At 40.2% G+C, this 13,191-nt stretch overlaps 1 protein-coding gene across 2 annotated transcripts in view; it reads right to left on the reverse strand.

The window, feature by feature from the left end:
- The window catches only part of LOC113888430 (multidrug resistance-associated protein 4-like), a 547,902-nt gene that overhangs the window by 342,950 nt on the left and 191,761 nt on the right, over positions 1-13,191 (reverse strand). The window contains exon 31 of one of the 2 annotated variants that reach the window (XM_027535553.1): positions 6,705-8,788. The exons of the other annotated variant lie outside the window; for it this stretch is intronic. Within the exon in view, the coding sequence (XP_027391354.1) occupies positions 8,768-8,788 (21 nt within the window). The 3' untranslated portion in view covers positions 6,705-8,767. Of the gene's footprint in view, positions 1-6,704; positions 8,789-13,191 lie in introns of those variants that run through there. 2 annotated transcript variants of the gene reach the window in all.

The raw sequence follows: 13,191 nt of genomic DNA on the forward strand, positions 1-13,191 counted from the left end.
CCCTTGAGCACTCATGTGAACCTCTCTCTGACCTGAAGTTTCTCTTCCAAAAAACAACAAAAGTGTGTCCCCAAAGAGCTAATGACTAATTTTGGGAATCACTGTGTTCAGAGGAGAGCTAGTGACCTTGGTTGGGGGAACAAATACAACCCTGTCACCATAAAAAAGGGAACAGTCACCCTTGCAACAGTGACCAACCAGAACAGCCAGGGCTTCCAACAGTGATGCAAGCCCACTGCCTCCCAGACCGGGATGATCCTGGGGCACCAAGTTAACCTTGAACACCCGTTCATGCCCAGGGAGGGGTCTATGCACCAGGTGGCATGTGGAGATGTTTTCACATGGATGCATGTGGCCTCATAGAAGAAGGAGTGGCATTGAAACATGTATAATATCATATATGAAATGAGTCACCAGTCCAGGTTCGATGCACGATACTGGATGCTTGGGGCTGGTGCACTGGGATGACCCAGAGGGATGGTACGGGGAGGGAGGAGGGAGGAGGGTTCATGATGGGGAACACGTGTATACCTGTGGTGGATTCATGTTGATATATGGCAAAACCAATACAATATTGTAAATTAAAAAATAAAATAAAAAAGAAGAAGATGCAGACGGACCACTGAGAGCCGGTGGGCTGCATACACCAGGCCACCTGATTCAGGAAACAATTTGAGGCCGGGGTGATGGGGCCACTGGAGCACCCCTGGGTTTGTGCTTTCCTGGGCCCCTTCATGACCCTCAGAATCTGGAAAACTCCAGACCGTGGTGGCTCAGAGGCAGAGCAGTTAGGGCTGATGCCCAGGAGCACCAGACATGTCCACAGGCAGCAGGAGAAGTCCTGCTCCTCCCCAGGGCCTGAGGACCCCACACTCAGCAGGAAGCAGCTCCAGGAGTTGAGCCTACACCCTCAGCACCCTCAGGATGAGGAGCAGGACAGGGACAGGGGAGGGGTGTGTCACCCACAAAGCCCATCAACAGTTCCTGGGGAGGAAACATCGAATCTGCTCATAAAGTCTAAGCTTCTTTTTCCTTTGTGTTGGGTTGAGTTTCATTTGCTCATAGTGTTTGTTGTGCAGAGGTCTGGTATTCAGCCCTTCAGACCAGAGTCCCTGGTGCAAAATGGCCACACTTCAATTCAAAGGGCCATTTGCAGAGACACGGCACCCAGCACTGTGATCTGGAGCTACAAGCAGCACAGCTAAGACCTCCCATGAGAATCTCTCCCCTCCCAGATGACAGCCCTGCTGTCATATAAATCATATAAATTTATATCATATAAATCATATGAAACAGCCCTGCTGGTGTGGGGGAGAGCATGTGCTCTAGCCCACAAGCTTCTACCACTCATGTTTTAATGGGAATAAAGCTCTCCTCTCATTCTGAATCAAATTTCTCCTTCTATGGGTGCAAGGGACACCTGGCAGAAGGACCCTTGCTGGAGTCTGACTCGGGACTCTAGGTAACAGAACAGGAAGAAATCAAACCCTCTTCTGCCCAATAATGGAGTATGATTCTCCTAGAAACCTAGATAAGGGAGAAGCACTGGACTAGCCTAGGAAACTATTTCATTCTTAAATACTAGTGTGATCTGCATCACTACTTTGAAAAGTGATGTTTAGCCTAGGAAATTCATTGTCTCTCCCACCCCCCACCCCACCCAGGTGAGGTTTGTAGGCCTTCTTGTTCTCTCAGGTCAAAGACTTAACCTCTCAGAGTGGGATTCTTGAAGAAAATCCATTGTCTGGGAAACCCAGGCTCACACTAGAGCCAGAAGCCAATAATACTGAGCATTTTCTCCTTTAGTCACACCCACCCTTCTGACCAGAGCCCCAAGTGAGTGAGTGAAGTTGCTCAGTCTTGTCCGACTCTTTGTGACTCCATGAACTGTAGACCACCAGGCTCCTCTGTCCATGGGATTCTCCAGGCAAGAATACTGGAGTGAGTTGCCATTTCCTTCTCCAGGGGATCTTCCCAACCCAGGGATTGAACCCAGGTCTCCTGCATTGCAGGCAGATGCTTTAACCTCTGAGCCACCAGGGAAGCAAGAAAATATATAAATAGAAAATATATAAATACTCACTATAAATCAAGTGAGTGATTTATTTATCTTTTTATTCTATATTTGAGTATAGCCAATCAACAATGTTGTGATAGTTGAGGTGCATGGCAAAGGGATGTAGCCATACATGTACAGGTATCCATTCTCCCCCAAATTCCTCTCCCATTCAGGCTGCCTGGAGCAGAGTTCCCTGTGCATACCATAGGTCCTTGTTCAACAGAATGATTTAGACTTGAGACTTGGAGACTGGTTTTAAGCATGGATATGTATTTAAGGAGCTGCAGGGGGACTGGAAGCAGGCTTTCTCAACCTCAGGCCTACTGACATTTAGGACTAGATAATTCTTTGTTGGTGGGGTGATCTGCACAATTATTAACGTGTTGTACATCTTGGTTCATTAAGCTGGGGTGCTTCCAGCATTTAACACAACTCCTAAATACATACAATTTCACCCATAGATACTCCAGTACACAACTCTGAGAGATAAAGACTTGAGAAAGATAAAAACAGTCCATTTCCATTTAATAATCACCTTTAACATTAATATATATATATATGTGTGTGTGTGTGTGTGTGTGTGTGTGTGTGTGTGTGTGTATATATGCTCACGTTCAGTACTATGTCTCAAGAGCATCTTGAGAAACTTTGTCAGATGACTGCTAAAATTTTAATATTAGGATTTCACTAGAGATTTCTTCTGTTCCCTCAGTCATTATAAGTATATGCATTTAATTCGGCATTACATTTCTTTACTTAACAATCCAAGAGGTTGTCCCAGTGACCACTGCTCCCTTTTCTAAATCATTATAAACCATCAGTTTAATACTGCACTTTGGAATTTTACATGGAAGCAGTTTCTGGAATGATTCATTTCTTCCCTTTGAAATATTTGGATAAAAAGATTCAACCTTATCTTGATACCACTCCTTCTCTTTCATCATTATTGTGTATTAACCTAATGAGATAATTTTCCACCCAAGAACTGGAGTCAGAAATTAAAAATTATTCTGAGGAGAGGTAGGAATTTACCAAAGGCCTGGAGTGGCGAGAGGCGCTGCCACATAGAGGTCACGGCTGACAAAGATAACTTATCCTCCCTGTCACAGTTGTTAAGGGACTGGTTTTGGTGAAAATGATGTGATGTTTGCCTTGGCTGCCTTTTACATCCCCACACCCTAGTTTAAAAGCCGAGAGAAGAAACCAATCAACACCTCAGACCCTCTACCCTCACCCTCCCGCTTTGTCCTTCTGAGTGAAGCCACTCAAATATCAAGAGATAAGCTTTTAAACAGCTGGGAAGTTAGCTGGAGAAAGATTTCAGTTCTGAGACAGAACTCTGGGGAGTCCTGAATAGAGGTGAGGGGAAGTCCAAGGGCTTCTCTTGGCCTCAGACCTTATTAACAGGAAGTTTGTACCTTTCCACCACCCTCTTCAGTTTCACCCACCACCCACCCCCTGCCTCTGGACCCACCAATCTGTTCTTTGTATCTATGAATTCGGTCTTGCTGAGGTTTTTCGTTTGTTTGTTTTCAATAAAATGTTTTAGTCTTTAGACTTGGGTACCACAACCACAGTGTGGAGCCTGACCGCACACGGTGCTTGGAACCCAGGGCTCCCTGGACATTGAGTTTCTCCTACCGACCTTCCTAAGACCTTCATGTATGTTAACAACACCATAGAGGTTCTCACCACATTTATTCATTTACTCATTGGGGAGCTTTCTGCGTGTATAGGTCTGTGTGCACATCGTGGGCAGTGTAGTGAGGAACGAGTGGGATGAGAGCCAGGACAGGAAAGAGCTGCAGACCAGCCGCCCTCCCCACTTGTGCAGGAGAGGCAGTAAAGGAGCCTGAACAGCCCCAGAACAATCACAAATGCGCCTGCGCAAACCGATAAGCCTCTCTTGCAGACCCTGCACGTGGGGCCCCCACCAGCAGGGGGCAGCACCTGGGAGCTTCCTAGTGATGCGGGACTTCCGCCCACATGGACCTCCTGAGTCTGAATCTGCAGGTTAACAGTGTCCCCAGGTGACCTGCGGAGAAAGCAATGGCAAGCCACTCCAGTACTCTTGTCTAAAAAATCCCTGGACGGAGGAGCCTGGTAGGCTGCAGTCCATGAGGTCCCTAAGAGTCAGAAAGGACTGAACGACTTCACTTTCACTTTTCACTTTGACACATTGGAGAAGGAAATGGCAACCCACTCCAGTGTTCTTGCCTGGAGAATCCCGGGGTCTGGGGAGCCTGGTGGGCTGCCGTCTATGGGGTTGCACAGAGTGGGACACGACTGAAGCGATTTAGCAGCAGCAGGTGACCTGTAGGCACTATCAAATTTGGAAAGTGCCGACCCCAGCTACAGACCTATGGACAGATGGAAGAGAAGAATATGTAATTAGTTAGGAGGGCTTCTTGGAGGAAGCCTCTAGCAATGAAAGAAGCTGAAACTTATGAAGAAATGAGATCCTTTGCCTCTAAGAGTGGTTCTCACTTGGCTGCAGGGTGGAATCACCTGTGGGGTCTTAAAAAGTGTTGACTCCTGCTTCCCCTTCACCAAGATTCTGATTTAACTGAGATAAGCAACCATGCTCATAATTATCTACCTCAATAGGTGGAAGCTAAGATATAAAATCTGTTTCATTAAGTCTTTTTTTTTTTGTCTAGTCTGAAAAATTTAATTTTAAAAATGTTTTTCATGTAGCATCTTCCAAAATTAAATATGATCAGTTTTGGGATCAAGCAGTGTTTTGGAATACCCAAAGCTTCTACCTATCAGGGTAGATAATTCTGAGTTGGTTTATGAGCATTGTTGCTGAGTGAAAGAGTAATTTTACTTAGAACTGTCCTATGTAAGCTTTCTGGAGAAGGAGGTGGCAACCCACTCCAGTGTTCTTGCCTGGAGAATCCCAGGGATGGCGGAGCCTGGTGGGCTGCCGTCTATGGGGTTGCACAGAGTTGGACACGACTGAAGCGACTTAGCAGCAGCAGCAGCATGTAAGCTTTCTGTAAAACATTCTACATGTATCAAAGTCTTCAGCTTGGTTCTTCCAGAGCTTGAACTCCTCCCTCTATGCTTGTGTCATTTTAACTACATGTGAAGGAAGAACAGTTTAGGCCATTGGATGAGGACCTTCTCAAAAACACCTTCTACAGTTTCCAACCTACCTTTGTTGTTGTTGCTGTTGTTGTTCAGTTGCTCAGTTGTGTCCCACTCTTTGTGACACCATGGACTGAAGAACTACAGGCTTCCCTGTTCTTCACCATTTCCTGGAGTTTGCTCAAAGTCATGTCCACTAAGTCGGTGATGCCATCCAACCATCTCCTCATCTGTCGTCCCCTTCTCCTCCTGCCTTCAATCTTTCTCAGCATCAGAGTATTTTCTAATGAGTCAGCTCTTCGTGTCAGGTGGCCAGCCTACCTTTATCCATGCCTATCCTGCTTTCCTCTCCTGGTGTTTAAGAATCACCAAGATCAATGATTCCACCCTGGGTCTTTGGGTGGAAAGACACTCAAAGTCCATCCATCATCCCAACCAAAGCAATGGTTCAAGGGCAGGAATTATATTCATTTTCCAGATGAAGAAGCTAAGATTCAGAGGTTGAGACACAAAGGCAAGTAACTAAGGGGACCGTAGCCCATTTTGTCAAGGACGATACCAGTGTATTGTTCTGGCATCTTGCTGGTTATTGCTTTCCTTTCACTCTCAAGTATCCCACTCTGGACAGTACATTCTTTGGGCACTCACATTTCTAGCACGTGGCACAGAAAGAACTGGCAGGCAGATCAGTGTGACTGACTCCAAAAGTGGGGTTTTATGTTATCTTAGGCTACCTCTTAACATTTCAGAATTATAATGTTTAGAAAGAAGGTTTTTTCTTTGTCATTATTCATGCAGAAAACATTTACTGAGCATCTCTATGTGACAGACACCGTGCTGGAGGATGTAACTAAAAAGTGAATAGGATCAAGTTGCAAGTCGTGAGAAGCTCATGATTTACTATGAAATCAGACCACCTATGAGAGGGTATTAGAGAAATACGAGTTACCTAGGATGAGGACTGATCTTTCCAGAGAAATAACAACTGGTTTGATCCTAGAGAATGAAGTATCTCCCTTACATGGGGCTCCTGCTCTTTTTCACACCACAGGGTACTAAGGAGAATCACCAAGTCATCATTCTGACTTACATGTCAGTCACCAAGAGTTTTGCCCACAGTACATCCTCATCACCTACCTCTGAAGCTGTGACACAGGCCGTGAAGACCTGGAGATGTGCTGTTCTGACCTCCCTTCAAGGACTCTCCCCCTAGTTGCTGGAAGTGCTTCCAGTGAGCAATCTTCAGCCTCCAGAGCCTCTGGGGGCAGCCTGTGTGCAATGACCCATCCAGGTGGAGGCATAAAGGCCTGGCCAGTGGACATGTCAGGACAACCCTGAAGGGCCATCTTCACTCCAGAGCCCTCAAGGGTCAGCTAAGGTCATCTGGCCCATGATCCAGCTTGGTTTTTTCCCTCTGCTCTATCCAGTTTCTTCACTCTTAATTCCATGAGAGCTAATTCCAACAACACCCCTAATAAATATCCCAACACTAAACTCCATCTGAGTCTATATCCCAAAGAACCAATCTGTAACATACATCAAAAACATTCTAGAATTTGAGAAGGATTTTTATTTGAAAATTTCTGGTTATACACATAACATTTTAAAATCCCACAAATAGAAAACAAAAATGGTGGAAACAAGGACTTTGTGTGTCAATATTTTAAACCTTTCATTTAAAATCCTCACTCTAATGTTCTCTGACCAAAATGAAGTTGTTATATATTAATATCAAAAGAAAACTATTACATCGAATCGTAAGAAACTGCTATTTTTATGAGCTAATAAAGGTTGACTGTTAGCAATTTACATGGCTAATATAAGAGAAAAGTAGCTATTAGTATTTGGAGTTTAGAGAACATTACACTGATGAATAACTCATGAGTGAAATATATAATAATGAATCAAATTAATAATTGAAAATACATAACACTATGATTATTGATCAGTGCTCAGTACCAAAACTTGTGGGCTACAGCTAAAGTGGGCCTTTAAATGGAATAAAAAAGTAGGTTTTATGTATTTGCATAGGGGAAAAAAAAGTTTAAAAATTAATATGTTTCCAATTGAAGAATTTAGAGGAAAAAACTCAAATGAAGAAAAGTTGAAGGAATGGAAGAATATAATGAGCTAGAAAACATAAAATCAGAAAGAATCAATCAAGCACAGAATTTGATTCTTTGAAAATTAATAGGAAAAAATCAAGCAAGATTATTCAAGAAAAAAAGCAAGGCTCAAAGAAAATTAAAAAGCAAAATAGAACCCAATTATAGCTACTTAGATATTAAACATTTAAGATTTTATGAATAATTTTAAGTCAATCAAGCTGAAAACTCACATTAAATAGATTAATTCATAAAAAATGAAAATTACCAAAAATGACTGTAGAAATAATAGTGGTCTAATACTGAGTGGTCTAAAATAATCACTAAAAATAAACTAGATGGTGATGGTTTCATGACACTGTGAATGTGGCTAATGCAGTGCTGCTACTGCTGCTGCTAGGTCACTTCAGTCGTGTCTGACTCTGTATGACCCCATAGATGGCAGCCCATCAGGCTCCCCGGTCTCTGGGATTCTCCAGGCAAGAACACTAGAGTGGGTTGCCATTTCCTTCTCCAATGTAAGAAAGTGAAAAAGTGAAAGTGAAGTCGCTCAGTCTATCGGACTCCCAGCGACCCCATGGACTGCAGCCCACCAGGCTCCTCCATCCATGGGATTTTACAGGCAAGAGTACTGGAGTGGGGTGCCATTGCCTTCTCCAGCTAATGCAGTGAATTGTATGTTAAAATGGTTATCATAGAAAATTTTATGTTATAAATTTAAAAAGTGTAAAATATAGAATACAATACAATTCTCCATCTAGAAGACATGATCACCTAGAAGGGCTCCTATTTTCAGAAAGCATATTTTCTCTTCCTTCTGTTTTAGAACATATAATCAAATATTATATTTACATATTTTAAATTAAGTGTCTTTTAAATTTGGGCAGAGGATACCTCTCTTTCCTATCTCACATAAACTATATTTTTTTGTTTTTCTTTTGTATATCTCTACTTTAATCAGAGATATTTATGTGCAATAAAGGATGCTAGCACTGTTAAAGAAAGTGGTAAAACAAATGGTGACTTCACATGGTCTTCAAGTAAATAGAACCCCTGATAAAATTGGAAAGTAATATGTAATGTTAGGAACAGTAAAAGACATCTGTGACAACTTTCTTTATACCTCATAAAATGAGTTTTGGTTCTGGAGTCTCTCAAGGCACTAAACCTGGTAGACAGCTTTCACTGGTGGACTTCACCTCTGATTTGGATAAGAAAAAAATAGTATAATATATAAATAAAAATAATAAATCATTTTGTTAGAGCTTGAAACCATTGGGTAAAATTGGAGAAAAGAAGTCCAAATAAGTAATATCTATGAGTAAATATTTGGGACTAGTGTAAAAAAAAGTATAATATAGTTTTTACAGTGCATAAACTATTGGAAAAACACCTTTGGAATAGACTTGACATCATGGTAGAATCACAGTGCTGACTCAACAATCATTAAGGCTGAGGGCTGTCCATTGGAATCATTCATAACCACATGGCCACTGTGAGTAACATCTGGTTATTTCTTTTTGGTGTGTGCCTGAAGGGGAAAAATAACAGATTAAAAAACAAAATGTTAAGCATTTTAAAGTCTTCCTTTCTAAGGCAACACATTTGGAATACATGTGGAAGATGTCCACATCTTCATATTAAACAATCACATAGCTACTGGAGGCAAAATTTTAAAAACCAGGGATGTGCTTATTCTATGGAGGAAGTAGTCCCATTAGAATCCTCAGTGGGGCTGGGCTTAATGCCAAATAACCTGTAGATTCACTAGAGTTCTGATCATTCTAATTCACAGATATGCTTTTTTACTATAGTAAATTAAAAAGCAAAATCATTTTACTGACTCAAAACCTGAAGATAAATTAAAAACAGACTGACAAAGAGTCTAGGAAATCCAGCTTCTGCACGAGGGTTTCTCATTTTCACACATAAAATGAGCTCAATAAATCTGCAGGTTAGCATCCAGTTGTAATCCCTGTATTTTATAAATTCTGAATGACATATATATGAAATATGCTGCTGCTGCTGCTGAGTTGCTTCAGTCGTGTCCAACTCTCTGCGATGCCATAGACGGCAGCCCACCAGGCTACCCCATCCCTGGGATTCTCCAGGCAAGAACACTGGAGTGGGTTGCCATTTCCTTCTCCAGTGCATGAAAGTGAAAAGTGAAAGTGAAGTCACTCAGTTGTGTCCAACTCAGCGACCCCATGGACTGCAGCCTATCAGGCTCCTCCGTCCATGGGATTTTCCAGGCAAGAGCACTGGAGTTGGGTCGCCATTGCCTTCTCTGATATATGAAATATATTGATATATATATATGAAATATATTGACATATATATATGAAATATATTTCATAATATCCTGGCATTTAATTTGTGTGGCAAAAGCTATTAGACGGCCTATAGAAATGTGATCTGTGAATAATTGGTCCCAAGAATGAAAGAAGAATCTGAAGCTTTAACAATGACTCAACCAAGCAACTTCTCTAAAAGGTAAGATGATACCCAAAATAGGACAGTTCTTTGCCAGCTTGATTTTTTGAATTCTATCAATTTCTAGCTGAACTGGAAGAGACAGGCTTTTTGATGAATGTATAATCAGAACACAAAGGAAATGAAATGCTGTCAAGTTTCACTGTTTCACAACCATCACTTTTGAGTAGCTGTATCCTATCTCAGTTTCTTGACAGATGCACATAACAAAATGAAATAATGTCAAGACTTGTGAGCTCTTATCTCTAAAAGTGTCTGGGTGAAGAAAAGACTTCAAAAGTAATTTTTCCCCAAAGAAGAATGTGAAAACTTTTGTCTTTAAACCAGAAAATGTACCATCTATGTGAGACTCATTCTTGTCATATGATTCCAGATCTATTTTACAAAAGATGACTCCAAGTTCATTTGTGGATGTTGTTAACAAAGTTATCATGAGAGATAATGGACTTCATACATGAATACCAAAGTTCTGAGACCCCTACCTTCATATTAGGTGTACTTTCTTTTCCTCTTCTTGCTTGCATACTTGCTATCCTCAAAACAGCACTGCATATGAAATTATATACTAAAAGACCACTATATATAGACCCCTTAAGTGGTCTATATATTAAAAGACCACTTAAGGAGAAAAATAAAATTCTCCAAAAATACCTGGATTCCACTGGGTGAAATCTGAGACTATTTTGATTCAAAATGCAAGGATTTAAAAGTCAGGCTTTTGGGAGCTAATTGCGTATCATCTCTCTCCTCCATTTTTTTAAGCTAGCCATGCTTGTATGGTTATATATTTATGTACTCTCTTTGTGAAACTAAAAACAGCCAAAAGAACACATGAAAAAAAAAAAAAAACACATGGAAATATAATTCTTTTTCTCCTGGTTGACAGTCCTCCCAAAACTAGCTGGCTCCTTCCCCTATAGCCCTTCTCAAAATAATTTTTTTATTTTAAAAAATGTTATTAGCAGCAACTTTTAACCAAAATGATTTTCACTTCATAGTCTAAAATACTTGAAACTAAATAATGAAACAAGCTTCCTGTGTATAAAATCCTTGATTTGACTTTCCTCTCTCCCATCTGTTGTCCTGGTGTAGACCACACTCTGGCTGACAGCAGGAGTGAGAGAAGGCATCTTTTTCAAGAGTAGGTTACGAAGGGCGTTGAGGTGACTGAACACTTGTTAGCAGAGACCTCATGGTCTCTGCTGAGCCTGGGATGGAGAAGCCCAGTCTCACCTCTCTCTCTTGGGACCACTGCTGACCCTGGAAAGATCATTTAAGCACACTCTGCACCAGCTGCCTCATTGGTGAAACAAGACAGTGACCTACCTCATAGGAACTAAGAGATGGCTACAAACTGCAGGTTGAAAACAGGCTGAACTAAGTGTTGGGTGTGATTACAATGCTGCTCAGAGATGTGGCCCCTTAGTCCACAGAAAGTAGCAATATCACATGATTTATGGGATGAAAGCAAAACATCTGGGAAGCCCTTTTGTTAATCATTTGATTTTATCTTTACAGAAGCCCAGAGTAGAAGTTAAGACACAATTAATTCACTTAATATGATAAAGGATTACTAACACTTTCTAACCTGGGACTTTAAGAAGTCATTTAGCTTCTCCTACCTCAGTTTCTCCATCTAAAGGATAATACTGGCAGCTCAGCATGGTTATGAAGATTGAAAAAGATGATGTCAAAAAAGTTCAAATTCAAGGCAAGCAGAACAAAGGACCCAATACTGGGTTTCTTGAATCATTTTCGGTTTTTCTCTTGGGTTTGGTTCATTATAGTTCCTCCAGTATAGGTTGAAATTTAGTATTTATACTCCAGCTTGTAAACAAAGCTACCATCATGGAATTAGATATCACTAAAAGCAATAGAGCAATAAAAGCTTTCCTGCATGGATAAAGGAATCAATATATTGAATATACTGAATCAATGGTTCAATATATAGAGAATTATGGCTCAAGACTCTGACCATTCATTCTTACTGAGCTACATGGCCCTACTTCAATCCCAATAATCCTCAAACTCCTCTCTTTTTAATTAATTGGCTAAATAATTATTTCATTGAAGTATATAGCTGATTTATAGTGTTTTAGTTTCTAGTGTACAGCAAAGTGGTTCACTTATACACACACATTCTTTTTCAGATTCTTTTTCCATTGTAGGTTATTACAACATATTGAATATAGTTCCTGATGTTATACAGTAGGTCATTGTCTATTTTATATGTGAAAGTATGTATCTGATAATCCTAAACTTCTAATTTATCCCTCTCTCTCCTTTCCCTTTTATTAACCTTAAGTTCATTTTCTATTTCTGTGAGTTTTATAAATAAGTTCATTTTTTTAAATTAATTCTACATATAAGTGCTATATGATTTTTGTGTTTCTCTGCTTCACACAGTATGATAATCTCTAGGTCCATCCATGTTACTGCAAATGGCATTATTTCATTCTCTTTCATGGCTGAATAATATTCCATTGTATGTGTATATACAGTATATGCATGTGTCTATATATGTATGTATCACAAACCTAGATGAATGAATAGATAAAGAAGATGTATGTATATGTATATACACATACTGTAATACTGTATCTTCTTCACCCGTTCATCTGCCAGCAGGCATTTAGGTTGCTTTCACATCTTGGCTATTCTTAGTACTGCTGCTATGAACACAAGGATGCATGTATCTTTTTGAATTATAGTTTTGTCTGGGGATATTCCCAGGAGTGAGATTGCTGGATAAAATGGCAACTCTATTTTTAGTTTTTTTGAGGAATTTCCAGACTGTTCTGCAATCTGGAATTTCCATACTGTTCTGCAATTCCATACTGTGACTGTACCAATTTGTAATCACATCAACAATATAAGAAGGTACCTTTCTTTTATACCCTCTTCATCATTTATTATTTGTAGACTTCTAAATGATGTCCATTCTGACCAGTGTGAGGTGATACCTCATTATAGTTTTGAACTGGATTTCCTAATCATTAATGATGTTGAGCATCTTTTCATATGGCTGTTGACCATCTGTACATCTTCTTTGAAGAAATGTCTGTTTAGTTCTTATGCCCGTTTTTCTATTGAGTTGTATTTTTTTGTTGTTTATGAGTTGTAAGAACTTTTCATATATTTTGGAAATTAAGCTGTTGTCAGTCTCATAGTTTACAACTATTTTCTCCCACTCCATAGACTGTCTTTTCACTCTGTTTATGGTTTCCTTTGCTCTGCAAAAGCTTTTAAGTTGCTTAGGTCCCACTTTTTTACTTTTGCTTTTGCTTCCATTACTCTAGGTTAAATTTCTCATCTTTATTTTTTTTTTCTTTCTTTCTTTATTTTTTTTAAATTTTATTTTCTTTTTAAACTTTACAATATTGTATTAGTTTTGCCAAATACCGAAATGAATCCGCCACAGGTATACCTGTGTTCCCCATC

The sequence above is a fragment of the Bos indicus x Bos taurus genome, unplaced genomic scaffold (genome assembly GCF_003369695.1).
Source record: "Bos indicus x Bos taurus breed Angus x Brahman F1 hybrid unplaced genomic scaffold, Bos_hybrid_MaternalHap_v2.0 SuperScaffold_100126, whole genome shotgun sequence".
Lineage (NCBI taxonomy): Eukaryota > Metazoa > Chordata > Mammalia > Artiodactyla > Bovidae > Bos > Bos indicus x Bos taurus.